Raw genomic sequence first — 19,207 nt, 5'->3', positions numbered from 1 at the left:
ATCACATCTTGTGGTAGCAAATACTACATATACTATGTAATCTACTCCTTGTAAATGTACTACAATTCAAGTTTCAATAATAAAAATGCTTTCCTATCCAAATTCTAAACACCGCATAGATTTATATATCTATATCACTTCAAATAGTAGAATGTTATATTTATTATAAGCTAAATATATCCAGTACTTTCAAAATGCTTGGGGAATTGAACTGGCTTACATTGTGAAAGATACAGAAAACACAACAAAATAATGAACATAATTCCTTAATATACAGAGGGGGAAAATGTGGAACATTTACAAGTTTATTTGTTTTGCAAAGAACAGAAATAATAAAATGCAAGCATGGGTCACTCAAATGTCCAAAGCTTAACAAATACAGCAGCAAAGATCTATAGGCATTAATTGAATTATCCATTATCCTTTACTATCCCCTGTGCTGTATTTACAAATCAAAGAAAACTAAAGGTTGCAGTGTTTCAATGTACATTAGTGCAATGGAAATGAAGGTTATGGACTTTTTGAAAAGCTATCATAGACTAAGACAGTGGTTCTCAACCTGGGGTCCCCAGATATTTTTGGCCTACAACTCCCAGAAATCCCAGCCAGTTTACCCGCTGTTAGGATTTCTGGGAGTTGAAGGCCAAAAACATCTGGGGACACCTGGTTGAGAACCATTGGACTAAGACTACTGTGTTTTCACATCACAGATAAACATTCACTTTAGTACAGTCTACAGGAAAGGTTTTGATTCCTAACACCTATATGGTACAGAATAGTGCAAAATCAATACCTGTGTAGCAGCTGGGGAAGCACAAAATATGCTGTATTTGGCAGAATATTAATATTCATTTTCATCACTTAAGTAGAAACAATTCTGGAGAAGAGCAAGAGCTTCAGTGACTGGGTGGAGGGGGGGGGGGGGTTCTGCAGACATAAACACACTGTATAGTTCTATATCTCAACCTCTATTTGCCAATTTAATCCCAAATGTTCTTTTTTCATTTCTTTAAATAAACTCATTTTACTTGAAGATATACTGATTTTAAAATAAAATTTGCACACATTCATTCTGTGAATACAGACCCCACTCCCCACCCAAGAAGTAGAACTGGATTGCAAATGTAGTCAAGGCCACAAAGTAGGTACTCATGCTAGTAGGGACCAACAAAATCCTTATAATCGCTTCAGGAAGAAAAATGCTATTTCAAGATGCTGTAATTTTATAGAAGCCAGTCTTGATACACTGAAGAGTCCCATTTTCAATTTTATTTTATTCTGACAATAATACATTTTTTTTTGTAAAAAAAAATCTTTTCACAGTCCCAATATTACAAAGAGAAGATAAAGTTTAATCTTCATCTGATGAATCGTTCCGTTCATTCTTTAGCTTCTGCGCATAGAATCTGAAACTTTCCTACAATGAGTAAAGGAAGAAAAAGGAATAGAGAGACCAACATTTTAGTTATGTATTGAGGAAATTAGGGATCATATCCTTGTTCGCTTTAAATTCAGGAATTCCATATTGTTTTATTAGCAACGATATATACTCCATTTTAGCTCAGGTACAGCAATTGTTCATACACTTTGAACAATTCTTTGTCTATCTCTTAGTCTGTCAGATAATCTAAATCAGTGGTTCCCAAACCTATTTGGCCTACCGCCCCCTTTCCAGAAAAAAATATTATTCAGTGCCCCAGAAATTAATTTTTAATTTTTTAATAGCAATTAAACAGAAAGATATATGTAACTGTGGCCATCACTGCTCCCATGGATTGCTGCAGCACCCACCAGGGGGCGGTAGTGCCCACTTTGGCTTCACTGATCTAAATAATAGAGTGGACTTATCCCATGAACATGAATTCATAGTGTGTTTTCTTCTGAAAAAATGTGTACAGTGTTAATCTGAATGTTAGTTTGATTTTCTGCATTTAAATGAAAACTCAAGACTTCCTCTTGCCACCAAACAGAAAGATCCTCCAAAGTATGGCATGTATAATCCTAGCTCTAACCATAAAGCACTACCAATTATATCTACATTTACATGACTGTGCCTTCTTTTGTAGATCCTCATCCTAACGTAATGTACTGAAGAAGTTATTTTGAGATTGTAATACAGTTTCTCCCTCAATTAAAAGGATTTATAAAGGCCAAAGTTTGTGTTTTTGTTGGCAAAATTAGTAAAGGTAAGTCAAGCTGGCTAAGAAAATTAGGTCTTGTGTTTTACGTTTTCATCTTGTGTATGTCATTTGGAAACAAAAATCTTTACATTTAAAATGAGCAATTAGCTGACACCGAAAACATTCGGAACTAAAGCACGCAGAAAGCATTTAAACGCTAGAGATAAAACACTCCGAGGGTGCTTGATGAATTCACACCTAAACATGAACGCTCATTAATGAACTTATACTTTAAACACAATAGCCCCAAAAGGTTTCCTTCTCCGACCAGTCAAGTGTAATGCCAGATTAATACAATGCCTACAATATACTCAGCACTTCATTTGTAGACTCCTTTGAGGGTTCTTTGTGAAGCCTTAATCCCAGCATAATTAAGCATGCCACATTCTATTAACACATGCAAACATGTTTGCAGAGGTATTTCTTTGAAAATAGGTAAACACTCACAGGGGGTTCAGTGAAAGGAACTGGCTCTCCATTTTTCTTGAGGAGAACTGCCAAACGTTTCAAAAATAACTCATCTGGGTGCAATTCCTCGGCTTTCATTTTCTCATACAGAACTTTTGCTGAAGTTACATCCTCGTCCAATGCTGCAAAGGAAAGAAGGGAAAAAAGTGTGTGTGTGTGGGGGGGGGAAACAGTGGTAGACATTCAAATAGTTTATCTACCAGCCAAAAGAATTCTTGTCCAATTCACTTCAGAAAAGACCTACATTTCATGTGCAAGTGGTCACCACATTCATCTTGGTTGTGCTATGTTCACCTCTGTTACACTCATGAAAGAATGCCAAGCTAGGGAGATCTGAAATAGGGCTGTAGGCTGTAATCGATTAATTGGTGTGATAAAGTGAACCAAAGCTTCATAATTGCAGATTAATTTTGCCTCTTGATTAATTACTGAGCTGACAAACAGGGATGCCAAGTCTTGGGGACTCCTGGGGTCCAGCTGCAAAGCAGGCCTCAGAGATAAGCTGGCTCTCTTGTCACTCTGCCAGTTTAGGAAGGTTCCCACTTATCCTAAGGTAGCAGACATCTTGTTTTTCACTGTGAAGCTTCAAGAGCGTTTTTTTCTAATAACAGCAGATCATGACAGCAGGTCATGATCACTCAAGATGAATGCCAGTGCATCAAGCCCACTTGAGAAAAACTCCTGATCGGGATATCTTATTCTAAATGAACATCCTTTCTCATATGACTCTCCATAATTTGAGATCATCAGTGGAAGCCTTGTTATGTGGTTCACCACGTAAAAGATCAAGTTGGTGAATACACCAGAGAGGACCACTTGTTTAGCAGCAACTTAACTGCCAAAACTCTTCTCAAAGGAAGTCAGTCTGGATCCACCTTGATTGAGTAGTCAACAGTAAGTGAAAGGAAGACTTAAAAAATGACTTTTAGTCAGTTTTACATAAAAACCAACCAAAAGAAATGTACAATAAAATGACTATGTCATTTTTAATAACAGCAGCAAGCAGCAATAACAACACTTTATTAATATACTGCCCTATATCCTTGAGAGGACACAGGGAGGTTTCCAACATGGCAAAACATTAAATTGCCAAAAAGAACCACACAACAAATTAAATATAGTAAAAACAATAAACATAAAACAAGAACATACAATTCAAAACAATCACAAAAATTAAAATCCAGTTACAATATGTTCCATTTTTTACTTTGTGATTTTATTGTGCAGTACAACCCTTGCATCCGCAGGACCGGTATCACAGTTCCATTTATTTACATTTTCTCTCTAGCCATTTTCAAGATCTGTGATTTCAATAGGGTTTGCTATTATCTGTATCTCATATCCATGTGAAGTCCAGAAACTTATTCTCATGGATATGGGCTGCATTTCATATCACGTTAGAAATTTCTGGTGGGTTGAAATTCAGCTCCTAACTTTATCTATACACATTTTCAGGTTTCTTGTCCACAAATAAAATATCCAAATTATGCACACCTATAGGGAAAGACCAAGTTATACCCTCACTCTGGTGTGGCATTGACAATGGACTCTTAAAAGACTAAGTGGAGTGCAAGCTCTGGCAGGTTTGATTATGTTGATTCAAGAATGGCCCTAATAGAAGGATGGGTGTATGGTAGAAGGCTTTCATGGCCGGGATCACAGGGTTGTTGTATGTTTTCCAGGCTTTATGGCCATGTTCCATCCTCTGAGGATGCCTGCCATAGATGTGGGTGAAACGTCAGGAGAGAATACTTCTGGAACATGGCCATACAGCCCAGAAAACATACAACAACCCAGAAGGATGGATGTTTCCATCTGAGGACTAGCTTAGATAAGTATGGAGATGCTCATCAGAAGGATATCAATCAGTTATCCTTCTGATGAGAATCTCCATAAGCCACAGAAACTACGAATACAATAACCCTGTGGAAAGTTGTAATCTTGATGAATAAGGGATCTCTCTGTCTGTCTGTCTGTCATCTCTTATTTATTTATTGTATTATATGCTGAGTCCTTATCTTAATGAAAGACCCAAGAACTATGTTTTGACAAAATCACAAATCTAAGAAATTAATATGATGAGTTTGCTGTTGACATAGGGGGTAACATTATCCTTCTAAAATAGTTTCAAGACCAAAAGCTCTTTCAAGCACCAAACTACTTCAAGAAGTCACATTTCAGGGATTCGAACCAGATTCTATCTCAGGTCTAGCTGGAGATGGCAAAGACTGAAAATGGAACTACCTGCTTACACATAATGCATTCTGTCACTAACCTAAATCCTATCACTGTGAAATCTTACTTTTTTCTTTACAGAATTTGTAGCAGCAAATTTACTGTCATTGCTCTTACGAAGTGCAACAGAAGCATAAACAGGTCTTTCTTCAAGACTTGGGAAATTACAATAAACTGATCTGATTTTCATTTACCTTTTAAATATCTGCCTTTTCAAAAGGAATTTCTTAATGTGACATAGAGTAAAGAAATAAAAAGCTTATATTCTGGAAATATGCGTCTTTCAGACCCTTCCATTTACCGAGGGAAAAAAAGCTTCCCACTCACAGCTGCAAGTGGATGAGTTGCTTTCTAACTGTGGGAGGCTTCAGAACGTGAACAAAGTGATGGTTTAATGAAGGTATAATAGAAATTGTTAACTTCCCATTTCTTTAAAATAGAAGTATCTATTGTATGAAAAACAAAAAAAGAACACTAAGATTATGTTTAATGGACCGCACAATTTTTTTAAAAAGTAATTCTTTATTCTTGGAAGTCTAACAGTGTCGAAGGTTTTTCCTTCCCCCACTCTGGACACAGTCCCAGAGGTTTACGCCTGCAAGGCAGAATTTCCACATGTTTCCTTTGTGATCCTAGAACATAATGCCTTCATGTTTTATATTAACAAAACCAGTAGCAAAAAAACCCAATCCCAGTGAAGCACATTAAACATCCTTTACCAGTACTGAATGTTGGCCTATAGCTAATGAGTTAGATACATGTACACATTAGTCTATATCAAAAGATCTCAGGGTGACAAAGAATAAAATACTTTAATTTGTTTTAAAATATTAAAACAGGATAAAATAAGGTATTTAAAAAAGTACATTACACAAGTCAATTAAAAAAACAATTTAACACGGTATAACACCATGAACATGTAGATTCATTTGATCTATTGGTTTCATAATGGCCCATATTCAAAGGAAGCAGCTGGAATGCAAAATATTGACTTCCTGCTCCCACAGCACAGAAGGAGTGGGATACAAAAGAATATCAATCGCTAATAAAATTAATCGCAGCTCACCCTAGTAGCTGACAATGACAAAAATGTAGTCTTCTAAAGTAAAATTGATATTTGAAAATGTTTTCGAAAAGAGTTTAATGACACTATAGGTCCACATATCTCAATGCAATCAACTCTGACTTGCAGTGGTCATTAAAGATGTTGGGCGGGCATTTTGTCTAAATCCTACCCCTTTTCAACCCAAAGAACTTTTACAAGGAGATTCTCAGAATGAACCAAGATATTTTGAATATTAAGTACACAGTCTGCCACAGTCTTGCGTTCATCCCATAATATCAAGTACTAGGAAAATTTCACTACCGTTGTTTATGTAGCTAGTTCTCGCTGAGGACCCAAATCTCTTAAAATACTATGTGTCAAGCAGTCCTTATAATATCTGTCTCCTGAAGGTTTTCCCAGATAAAAGGAATGTTCCAGACTATTCACAATTTCGATTTTACTATGATCTTATTTTGTTTTTATTGTACAAGTTGCCCTGACAATATTTATCCTGAAAGTCAGCACAGAAATGTTAATAAATGAATGTAAAATAACATGGAAAGTCTTACCATAGCATTTCATGAGGTAAGAGGAAACTATCCTCGTATCTGTAAAGTCAGGAACCAGATCCAACAATACCTTAATTTTGTCAACCTGTAAAAATTAAAGGCAAGGATGTAGAATTAAGTTTAATGGATATGAGAGAGACACCAGGGCCAAAGAGTCAAAATATATTATGAACACAATTTAGAAATATGTCTCCCATCAGGAGTTTTTAAAATAAATAAATAATTATGACGAATACTGTATATCGTAAGATCCCTACCTGGAACCTGACTACTATTGTTCTATGCGCTACATGGTTAATTAATAATATAGCAATTCAGAGCACTGATCTATCCTGCTCAGTAATATCCATCAGCAGGTCTACACTGTCTCAGGGAGTGATATTTTCCAATTCCATTTGAATATGGCAGAGATTAAACCTGAATCCTTTTCCAAACAAGTATGGATGAGGGAGCTCCTTTTTTTCTGCTGCTCCAGAGACTGAGGACCTTTCTACACTGCCATATAAAATCTAGATTATCCGCTTTAACTGGATTATATAGCAGTGTAGACTCATATAATCCAGCTCAAAGCAGATTATGTGGATTATCTGCTTTGATAATCTGGATTATATGGCAGTATAGAAGGGGCCTAAGACACGGAGCAATGGATTCAAACTACAGGAAAAGAGATTCTATTTAAACATTAGGAAAAACCTCTTGATAGTAAGAACTGCTCATGCTCAGTAGTGGAATATGCTGCCTCAGTGTGTAGTGGAGTCTTCTTCTTTGGAGGTTTTTAAGAAGAGACTGGATGGCCATCTGTTGGGGTGCTTTGATTATGTATTCCTGCATGGCTAGGGATTGGACTGGATAGCCCTTGAGGGGTCTCTTTGAACTCTGTAATTGTATGATTTTATATCTTCTGTCACTAAGATACAGCCAGTTCTTACTAGTTTTAATAACACCAAGCATTCTGCACAACAGTTCCCTTGCTATGAATCCCACTGTCCTGGGATTTTATAAAGGCAGCTGCTTGGAAGGGACCACTAAAGAAAGAAACACACATATCTGCATATGCTTTACAGACATTGCTCTGGATTGTGTCTTATTTAGGCTAATTAGAATAGCACCAAGAGCTGAGAACATTTATGCCATCATTTCAACATATACACGTTTTATAAAAAAAAAGAAACTTGAACAAAATAATCCACCAGAAAACTACTCTAGACTGCTCCAGCTCCTACTCTTCCAACAATATCAACATAGAGGGTTTTTTCAGTGGATTGTGTCCTTAGAAACTTTGCCATTGCTGCTTTTATGTAGTGAGTCTGACGTTTTCAAGTTTCGTACGAATCTTAAAACAGGGCAATTACTTAGCACTTAAGCAGAATACCACTTACCACATAAATATTTTACGAATGGTTTTCTGAAATGCAGATCTTATAAATAACAAAAAAAATCATATAACTCCTCTACTTATCTCATATTAACGAATTCAAATCTTCTTTAGTTTTTCTCTTTTTCTCTAATGCCCTGTAACCCACAGGGGAAGTGTGCTGAGTCTGCCTAATTACCCACAAAAATTCCTCTTATAAAATAAACTTGTCTTTTGAACTTGGAGGTTGTCTCCCACACCAGATTTAGAGAACTCTTTTTGCTGGACTAGAACTTTCAAAGGCATCCAACTAATGTGGCCAATGCAATCCAGAAAAGTCATCTTTTTTTCATGTCATTAGCAGCTACTGTGAATACCAGAATGTGCTAACCATCAGTATACCCTGAAATGTGCAGGGTGTTTCAACTCACTATTGTAAGTGACTAATAAGCTTTCCAAATTCATTTAAAAATTAAATAGCAAGGGTATATCTCTGTTGGTAAAATTTGGGAGCCATCTTCACCTGTGTATTTCCATGGATTAACATGAGAAGGCCAATATCCTTTTCTGGATATGATTATTGTGCGGACACAATATCCACTTCTCAAAGCCTTGACCATAATGTGCCATCTGAACAAAGGTTTTATTTGCAAAGTAAATAAATATACCAACAAATGTTCTGAAATAACTTCAATGTCTAAGGTTCCCACTGTAATTCTGAAGAGCTGAGTTGTGATCTGGAAAATCTGAGATTAATTGGCCCACAACATTCTCATGCCAACATTTTGTTTTCTGGAATAATCTCATGTAACCATGACAAATCACTCAAGCCACCGTTTTCTTTGATAGTACAGTCGATGTCCAGGGAATGTAGGGGAAGATCCAATGCTCTGCAAAACTCAGTTTTTGTTCACAAAACCAACATGCCTCCTTCAATGCAAAGACTGAAAAATAAAAAAGCTGGACTGATAGCAGGGAGGCCTTGCTCTCAGGAGAAGCTTGATATATATCATGATCTCTCAGCAGTATAGTTCCCTAAAGTCACATCTTGACAAAAAAACAGAAAGCCACAGATTTATAGCACTGGTCCTGTATAACAGGAGACTGCACCTAGTTGTAGCCTAGTTATGCTGGACTTAGCTGCTAGAGTCTTTTAAGGTGAGATAAAAGACCACAGCTTAAATCTCCTGGATAACCCTGCTGGCAAGAAACAGCTATTGAGTTGTTTTGTTGATAAGGACAGCCACAGTCAAGCTTGTGCATTTGTCAAAACCTTATTATTTACATTGGGATGTATACAATGAATTATATACCTATCCTGAACATATAGCTTGCAGCATACATCCTGACACCATGTACCATCTGATTTTTGTTTAACCAACTTAATTTTTGTAATTTGTGATAAGACAGTAAGATAAGGGAAAAAAGAATAGGTAAAAACAGTAACTCAATTGCTGAATCAGGTCTGGAAAAATAAAGAGCCTGCAGGTTATTGAGGTTAGGCTGACTGTGGCTTCTGGATCTTCTTTTTGCTTTTTTTTTTGAAGAGAGAGACAATGTTTGTCAATCTCTGGTTCTTTACCATTACACCTGTTCTCTAAGATCTCTCAAAATGATGGCAAGTGGAATATATCGCCAAGTTCCTTCAATACTTTTGAAAGCAATTCACCTCGCCCTGGACATCTGAACTTATTTAGGTTAGCTAGGTGGTTACTGACTATCTCTTTATTAATCTTGATTTGCAACCCAGATCCTTGGCCAAGCTCTGTTACTGGAAATACACAGTTCTCTTTTCGGTTCTTCAGCTACTGAGAGATTGCCAAATTCTGAAGGGCACATAACATGAGCACCGACTTACATGAAGACAATAGAACATGTGAATTATACTCAGGCCAAAAAGAAAAAGGCGATATACCTGTCCTGGTTTTTCAGCTGTTTGTGCCAAGAAAGCCATCAGAGTCTTCTTTTGTTCACCTATTGCACCACATCTCTTAAAAGACAGAAATAGTGTTAGGACATGGTGGGGTGAGATGAAATGAAATGACCAAAAGCAACAACAGGCTGTTGATAAAGGAAAAACTACCTAAAGTGAAAACTTCTAATTAAAAAGGTTCAATATAATAAAAATATTATTGTTAGTAAAGGCTTCAAAAATCGACCACTTGTTTGAAATCCATATAAATGTGAAATAAATGGGGTGCCAAGGCGATTGCCCCCCCCCCCCTTCTTTCTCTACAAAAAGCTGCCTTTGGCACAATAAACATAAGAGTGGAGGGAGGGAGAAGAGAAATGAACAAATGCTTTAACATCCCACAGAAAAGAGATTTAGGACTGTAAAAGAAAGAAAGCGTGGGGTGGGGGGAGAACACTATTCCTCTCCAATTATTCTGCCAAGCATTCACAAGTGAGCTAGGGATCATAAGGTTAATTATACATTTAATAAGGTGTCAGGGAGATAACTGCTCGTTTCTTTATAAAAATTAAAATGTACAAAGCAAGTTCTCTTTAAAGTATAATTACCTACACTTATGCATACAAAAGGACTGATTTCAATCTCTCTATTTTATAAAAGGCTTTCTCTACAACAGACAGCCAGTGCTCAAGAGACAAAAGTTAAACTCAAAAAAAGTTTATATGACAGACCCGACAAATCAAGTATCTGTCCTATTGTGAAAACCAGAGGTTTCTAAAAAGGCATGATAATATTTTAGTTTATGCGCAAGTGTCATATATAAAATCTGAAAACTGTGCACTGATTTTTCTCTTTAGAAAAGCTTAAACATGCTGTTAAAGTCAGAACTTAAGTGTATCACCATATTCCACTTGACAAAACATGTATATACACAGACCCACACTGAATCACTTCACAAGCTGAGGTTTCAGGTATTTATGAAAAAACTACTTCAGCAACTCACATTATCTAATTACGTTACTGCATTAGCACATGGTCTGTTGTGCTATCATTTGTGCATTTTCAGAGTTCACATGTCCAATAGAAATTTTACTATGATTTACACAAAATGGTGGTGCAAGATACTGCACAATTGCTTTGCACCATCACTTACAAGTAGTTGAGATCTTGTGCAACTCAGCTAGTGCAGATTTCCACTCCACTAGCAATGAGTTGGATTTAGGCCAATGTATTTAAGGCTGTCTTGTCAGGTTATTGGAGATGCAAATGAAGTTTATTGTTGGCAGGACCTAATGAGCAGCAAAAGGAAGCCATTTGACATCTCTCCACATCATTTATCATTTTCTTTCAAAGGAATGACTCATCACACAAAGAGAAAGGCCAAGCCACCTTCCTTAGCAAATTTCAAATTGTGATAAATTAACAGAATACTAGCTTTAAAGCTTTTTAGTCAAAAATATAAAACGAGTTTGATATATACAGTGATTCTAAATAAACACACACAAAATAGAACTGGGCATTGGGTAGTGTGTACTATAGACTCTGGTTTCATGCAAATCTTTTTGGTTATTAAAGACTGTTGAAAGTGAGGGACCATGTCTGGTGCAATATACAAAATTCAGGTTAGTGACAAAAATATTTCTAGCAATCAGATGGTGGAGACACTAGGACTTTTCATCTCCCTTTGATAGAAGTATCCAAATCTATACAAAAGACGTATAATTCATTTGTTGTGTAAACCAATGGTTGTTGAAATCTATTTGTTTAGAACAGACCAATGTAGAGCCTTCTGCGTAAGAAATCATATTCCAGTTTGCATTCTTCTACACCAGGCATGGGCATTTTTTTTTCACAGGGGGCTGCATGCCAGGCCTGGGCAAACAGGCTGGAAGTGGGGGTGGTGGTGGTGGGTGCAGGTGGTGGTGGTGGTGGTGGTGGTGGTGGCAAGAAGTGCGCAAGAAAAAAGGCTTGACACGCAGCTGTGCGAGGTTCTTGGGAGAGCCCTGAATACCCACGTGTGCCTGCAGGGCACTCCTCTTCATGGGAGAACACAGCAGCCTGCCATGTTCTCCTGCAAAGAGGAGGGTTTGACATACGGTTGTGCAGAGCTCTCGGGAGAGCTCTGCACAGCCACATGTGATTGGGAGGGCCAGGGCCAGAACTATGCAGAGCCAGAACTATGCGTTCGGCCCGCGGGCCTGGGTTTGCCCATGCCTGTTCTACACAGTTACTTAGAAAAGAATCCTGGAGAAACAGTGTTGGTGATTATGTGAAGAAACTCTACACATACAGAAAGCTTTTTGTTTCCCATGAATACAATGAGGAAAGATAGGACTAGAATGCCCCCTTCTTCCCATGTCTAATTGACTTTTGAAAAACATGTGAATAGAGTTACTAATGGTAAAAGGAAGAACCCTGTCTCCGTTCATGAAAATACAGGTCACAGTGGAAAAGCAGATAAGATATGCTTGCTTAGTTTGCTTAGTCTCCTTGATAATTCAAGAAACAACTGGTGTTGAATTGGATGCTGTAAACTTTTCAGTGGATGTAACAATATGAAGATCGCTTTTCACACCAACAAACCAGCAGATGGCTATCATAACAGATTGCTTTGCCTCTCCCCCTTTCTCTACTCTTAGACCCCCTTCTACACTGTCCTATATTCAAGGATCTGATCCCAGATTATCTGCTTTGTACTGGATTATGTGAGTCTACACTGCCATATAATCCAGTTCAAAGCAGATAATCTGGATTTTATATGACAGTATATAAGGAGCCTGAGGCTGGATCTACACTGCCCTATAGCCCAGGATCTGATACCAGATTGTCTGCTTATCCCATCTGGCAGTGTGGACTCATATAGTTCAGTTCAAAGCAGATAGTCTGGGATGGGATCCTGGGATATAGGACAGTCTAGATCCCGCCTTAGTGAAACTGGAAAGAGGGATAACTTCTTCCTTAGACATTAGAATATTGGGAATGATGGAAAGATTCAGAGGAAGGAAATGTGTTTTGAGCTTATATTTCATTCAACTAAACATGACACTATTTTTCTCCAACCTCATAAATGACAGCGTCTTGTTGTTATTTATAATAAAAAAGTGAAAACATGTATGCATATATGTATGTTTGTTTGTACCTCAAAGGCTCCTACATGACTTGATGAATGTGGATCAAACTTCGTATACACATTCTTCAATATACAACTTAAAATGCTAGCAGGGTTTAAAAAAAACCCCTCTTTTGTTTGTTGCATTATTTTGTTGTATTGTTTTTTAAAAACAACCTACATTAGTGGGTCATGAGCTACAGTGCTCATATATAATCACATGAGGGCAATATACAGATAGAAAGGCTACTCAGACAGAGAGAGAGATCAAATGGAAGAAGACCAGAACGCCAGCAGGGACACACTCTAGAAGTCCCTCTCAGAGGCAGCAGAGGTCTCTGAAGGTAAGAATGAATACCTGGGCAATGCCTGGGGATATTTGCTAATTTTGTACAAAATAACACTTTGAAGTTAATTGGAAGGTATGCGTACTCATACCCTGTGCGGGATCACAGCATAAATGAGCTGATTCAGTCAAAGTCACGTAGAACTCATTGCAGAATTCTGTTTTTCATTGGAGTGTAATAGCTTTTTACATCACACCCAAGAAAACACTCCATATGTTATTTCATAACAAATATAAATGTGTGGCACTCACTCCACACTCACTCCACTCCCCATATTCGAACCTGTGACCTTTCGGTTTGCAAGTTCAGCAGCTCAGCGCTTTAACACACTGCGCTACCAGGAGCTCCTGCAAATGCATATATATGCTTTCTTAAATTATGTAAGCACCTTACAAGGGCCAAATTTCACTGCTACTACTGACAACCTCCCTGGAATACCTCAGAGCTTTCTGGTGACTAGAGAGAGGATTTTTTTCCTTTCCTTTTACCCTTTTAGAGGATATAGAAGCTAGGAAAGAACATAAGTGAATGTAGCAATATTTGCTATCAGACATTGGTAACAGGCCTCAATTTGACACAGGGAGTCTACACAAAAGCAGCAGTCGGAATGATCACTGTAATTGTCTGACTGCCACCTGCTGGGAAAGGCTCCCTGTTGGAGTCTGTTTGTATACACTGACAATGGCAGCTCTTATTCTTTCTGCATATTTCTCAGCTTTATATTTTATTAGCACTGTTAAAGTGGAATCAACACTGTTGTCTCATTCCCTAAAGATTGCCAATTTCAAAGGCAGAAAGGAAAGACAGACAAACCATGGACCACTGGAGACCTGCACTTGTCAGTTAACCTGTCAGTGACACGTAACTGAGCAAAAAAGATACTTTTAGTAAAACCTTTCATAGAACTGTTTCTCAAAGTGGTTTACAGCAATTCAAAGCAATCCCCAAAATGCAGTTTCCCCCTCTCTTCTAATTTTGTCCTGTATGGCACAGTAAATCCTGCTACACAGACTTATGTTCTTGATTAACTTGAAGCACACTGGAAAAAATTAGATATTTCACTTTTGCTTTAACAAGGAGAAAAGAAGGATAAACACTTGGACCATGGGATTTACAGACCTATAGAGAAGATATTTTGTTAAGGGAGGAGGGGGGATGTCACACCCATAAAGAGTGCGCTAATAAAATGACACATTGTTCAGTATGTCAAAAGTACAGATTAGCCTGGTAAGCTTTTGTTCCAGGACATTTCAAATGAAACTAAAATGAAACCATTGGTTCCCATTCAGCTCCCAAAAGACATTACAAAACAACACAACCACTATCACAGCACTATCAGTTAAAATTAGTAGGCAGTTAAGGAAGTGAAGTACATCTTTCTTTAACACAAACATCTAAGCACTCACACAAAGAGCATACTACTGACATTAAATAATTTTTTGGATTTACTTTCAGACCACCACTGTGGTTTTTTATTCTGGTATAGTATTACCTCCAGAAGAAGTCTGGCATCTTCAATTCTTCTTGCATTTATATATTGAAGAAAGAGGTCTGTGACAGGTCTGTATATTCCAAACTGATTTGCCAATCGTTCAGACATTGCACTCACTGAAAAGAAAATGGATGTGAGCATTTATTGGCTTTTTTTTTAAGAAAAGGAAAATTCAGGAAGATTTATTTGCCAGTAAGATCTACTAATTTAGCAAACGCCAACAACAGGCCCCTTTCCCCCATCCTTATGGAAAATCTTACCAGGGAACATGCACAAGGCTCACTCCCTATTTTTAAATTGAGTTTTAAAAACCAGGATGTTGTGATCTACTTTCACTTATTCACTTTCAAAGTCAGTATAAAAAAGTAAAAGAAATGAATCAGCACTAGCTAAAGATTTAAAGCTAAAGAGAAGTTTATATTTAAACGAAGAGCAGATTCACATCCATCCAAGTGATTTACTTCAGGCTTGAAAAATTACTTGACAAGTCTTCTATGATAAGAACTAAGCAAGAAAGATTTACAGCAGCTGGTACTCCCCCTTCCTGCTCACACAGACACCCATGATGTTTGGAGCCTACATCTAGCTAAAGTAGGGATGTAGGAGCAGGCACGCTAACTGATGTTTCTATCAGTGATTTCTGTGGTCTGTGGTTCAGTGATTTGCTAGACGAACTTACATTTTTCCAAAGCTGGTTCCAATTTGTCTTCAATCAGCCTTCTAAACACAAAGGAGATGCTTGAATTTGAGGAATCAGCCTGTAGTGCTCCAGAGGTAAACATGGGCTCTATGTATTCCAAAGCACCATCAAGGTTATTACTAGAAAAGAAAGGGGGAAAGTGTTGTACTAGTTTAGCTCGTAATGTTAGAATTCCTAAACCAACAAAACAGGTGCATGAATGTTTCATTTCATTACTACATTAATATTACACCGAGTAGCAATGTTAAAAGTACCTATGACTCCACTCATGCAGACATTGTCACAACACAAAGTGAAACAAATGTATGGCTGAGTGCATGAAGTTAGTGCTAAGTCCATTCCTTTCAGGGATGAACTCTGACCTTTTCTATGGCTGAGTAACTTCGACATAAATGTTGCCTTTTTTTAGTAGAACAAAGATGTCTGCTGGTGAATTACTTTTGAAATAGTAAAAGGGCAAAACAAAACATCCAGGAATGACACCTGAATAATTAATGCAGAAGAAACCAAAGAGTACTTTTTAATAACATTAAATTAAATATTTTCCTGAATTTTTCATAGCTGTCTTTCTAGATGCAAACACAGTGATATTAAATGTGATATGTTTAAGAGTGTTGTCTATACACTTTCCTGTTGGAAAGCAATGTAGCATGAGACAGCAGTGCGTTAAGAAGTACTGTAGCTGCCAGAAATACAGAGTTTGCTGTGCTTTTTTTGTAATGAAAAATCATCCAGAGACTCTTTCCAAGATGCTTCTTAAGCTTGAATCTGTGCTTAAGATACTGGTGGCTTTAATACCTTCACCATGTTCAGAGACTTCTGAATACCAAGGAGAGAAGGATTTTGTAAAGAAGGTAACAAGAAATATGGTTGAGCTCATTGATAAAACTGGAACATGAACAACTATCGTTTATGAGATGCTAACAACAGTGTGCTTGGCAGACAGACAGGCGAAAGTGAATAACTGATATTAGGCTTTTCTGTGTGGAAGATATCTTCTCCAGTACTGACTGTGTATAAGGTTTGATCTGATCTGGCAAACATTTCCATAATAAAATTCAAATAATCCAAGTAGCTTTTGCTGAAAATCTGGCATTATATGGCTTTCAAGAATTGGGTTCTTTTTAATGAAGTTTCATTTCAGTATCTGGAAACAGAAAGCATGGATCTGCTTCATTATTTGGACCATGATCATTTCTACCATTTTAAATGATCTCACAGCTCTTCAGCATTCTCACTGTGCTTAAGTCCCTAAGGCAGAGATACCAGCAATGCCCCATAAAATCTACAGATCTGCTGACGAAGACAGAAAAAGCATACAACTGTACAACATTAAAAGTAAGGATCAGATCTCCAAATAACTATTATTTATAGAGGTATTTGGAGAAGTACGTTAAAACACATTACATAAGCACTTTATAGAAAGAGAGAGAGAGGTAAGGTAATTTCATAGAACTCTATGACTCAATACAGACCCAAAATATAAAGTAAATGAAGTATGACTGAATCATTTAATCTGGTCATAAATAATATGGGCCACCACACAATTGGAAAGAACGAGACTCCACATAATTGGAAAGAAGAATTTGTAAATTTTTATTTGTATTATGAACTCGTCTTTCATAATTAGTGAAATTTTGCATGCCCAATAGCATATTTGTAACTCTGAAAAACTGTGCATGCGTTCCACACACAACACATTCAAATCTTACTACTGCAAAGAGAAAGGCTTCCATTGCCTTTGTGGAGATGTGTGTTGTCCTGTGAATTAGAGCACTAACAAAAGACAATAGGCATCAGCCTAGGTCAAGGTTCCGCTTAGGTGAGCAGGGTCTGATAAGTGTGTTTGTTTGACATCATTAACTCAAAGTTCACTTATCCAATAATAACCTGCCAGTTTCTGCATTTCATTAAATGGACTCCCATCTCCATTGTTTCCAGGATAAGAAATCTCAAAAGCAGCCAATTGTAGCATCCATTTAACTATTATGGAGGGAAAGGTTATTGTTATGCAAGGCAAGTAGGGTCACCGTATTACCTCCCCCCCCCCCCCCCCCCGGCTCAAACAATAGAGGCAATATCCACTACAGAGTTGCTTACTTCTTGATGTGAGCCAACACTGTGTTGTTGATGAAAAGCATACGTGACAATTTAATAGCACTGCTGAGGTTTTCCATCATCTTCTCAACTGTGCCTATGCTCTCCAGATCTCCTTTCTTTGCCAAGGCTTGAACAAGCCGAGTAACCGCCAGTGGAGAGGGTACCTTGTCATTTTCAAGAAGCGTCTTGAGGGTAAACATCGCATCTATTCAGGAGAATATAGAAAATGAAAATAAAATCTCTTTATCCAAGAACAGAATCTTGGACCTTGACACGTGTGATATTATATATTATGAATTTAATTGATAATAGCAAACTCTCACAAAAACCCTTATTTTAACTTCTTGTAGCTCTTTTATGTGACATCTTGAAAAAAACATGTTTGTAGCTTTACTTTTCTCACATTGTCACAAGACCTCTTTTGTTTCTGACCAATGATGGGTGCAACATTTTAAAAGTTATTTTTTACAAGACTTTTCAAGATGGAAATATATTCTTCATAGGTGTTGTGGAAAAGTTTGACTTTTGGGGGGGGGGGGGGAGGAAGGATTGCAGAAAAAAAATGCTTGACAGAAGTTTACAAATCCCGACTATAAAAACTGCAGTGTTTTGCCTTTAATTCCTTATGTTTCTGGTGCTAAATTAGGGGTTGATACTTTCTTTTCCTGAAAGGCTGCTGATCATTAGCACCTGCATAGCAAACTGATACAATTCAGGGTACATTTACATTGTAAAATTAATGCAGATAGACACCACTTTAACTGCCATGGCTCAATGATATGGAATTCTGGGATTTGCAGTTTATTGAGTTACCAGCACTCTTTGGTGGAGAAGACTAAAGATTTTGTGAAGCATTGAACCAATGGCAGCTGAAGCCGTGTCAAACTGCATTAATTCAATAGTAAAGATGCATCTATAGTCTTCTCCAGGATAGGTAACTTATACCAAATGAATTCTGTCTATGATTACATATTGTTGAATTAAAAAAACAAAAAAAACAAAATTAATGTGTTTTTTAATAAACGGGATGGAAAACAAGCTTGAAGTCCAAGTTGAGTATCTCTCGCCCAAAATGCTGGGAACAGAAGTACAGTAGAGTCTCACTTATCCAACGTAAACGGACCAGCAGAACATTGGATAAGCGAATATGTTGGATAATAAGGACGGATTAAGGAAAAGCCTATTAAACATCAAATTAGGTTATGATTTTACAAATTAAGCACCAAAACATCGTGTTATACAACAAATTTGACAGAAAAAGTAGTTCAATAGGCAGTAATGCTATGTAGTAATTACTGTATTTACGAATTTAGCACCAAAATATCACAATGTATTGAAAACACTGACTACAAAAATGCGTTGGAATATCCAGAACGTTGGATAAGCGAGACTCTACTGTATTTGAGAATTGTCCAGATTTTAGAATCATAGAATAGTAGAGTTGGAAGAGACCTCATGGGCCATCCAGTCCAACTCCCTGCCAAGAAGCAGGAAATCGCACCCCCGACAGATGGCCATCTAGCCTCTGTTTAAAAGCCTCCAAAGAAGGAGCCTCCACCACAGTCCGGGGGAGAGAGTTCCACTGCCGAACAGCTCTCACAGTGAGGAAGTTCTTTCTAATGTTTAGGTGGAATCTCCTTTCCTGTAGTTTGAAGCCATTGTTCCACGTCCTAGTCTGCAGGACAGCAGAAAACTA

At 37.4% G+C, this 19,207-nt stretch overlaps 1 protein-coding gene across 1 annotated transcript in view; it reads right to left on the bottom strand.

The window, feature by feature from the left end:
• Nucleotides 1–287: 287 nt before the first annotated feature.
• lrpprc (leucine rich pentatricopeptide repeat containing) overlaps nt 288–19,207 on the bottom strand; it is a 170,616-nt gene continuing 151,696 nt past the window's right edge. Inside the window, exons 32-38 of the mRNA XM_008115714.3 lie at nt 17,512–17,716; nt 15,391–15,530; nt 14,712–14,827; nt 9,767–9,841; nt 6,498–6,582; nt 2,628–2,770; nt 288–1,417 (exon numbers count right to left, since the gene is read on the bottom strand). Coding sequence (XP_008113921.1) covers nt 1,352–1,417; nt 2,628–2,770; nt 6,498–6,582; nt 9,767–9,841; nt 14,712–14,827; nt 15,391–15,530; nt 17,512–17,716 — 830 coding nt within the window. The 3' untranslated portion in view covers nt 288–1,351. The remainder of the gene's footprint in view (nt 1,418–2,627; nt 2,771–6,497; nt 6,583–9,766; nt 9,842–14,711; nt 14,828–15,390; nt 15,531–17,511; nt 17,717–19,207) is intronic.

This window comes from Anolis carolinensis, chromosome 1 (genome assembly GCF_035594765.1).
Source record: "Anolis carolinensis isolate JA03-04 chromosome 1, rAnoCar3.1.pri, whole genome shotgun sequence".
Lineage (NCBI taxonomy): Eukaryota > Metazoa > Chordata > Lepidosauria > Squamata > Dactyloidae > Anolis > Anolis carolinensis.
The sequence above is the reverse complement of the archived record's forward strand: the minus strand, read 5'-3'. Positions and strand labels throughout refer to the sequence as shown.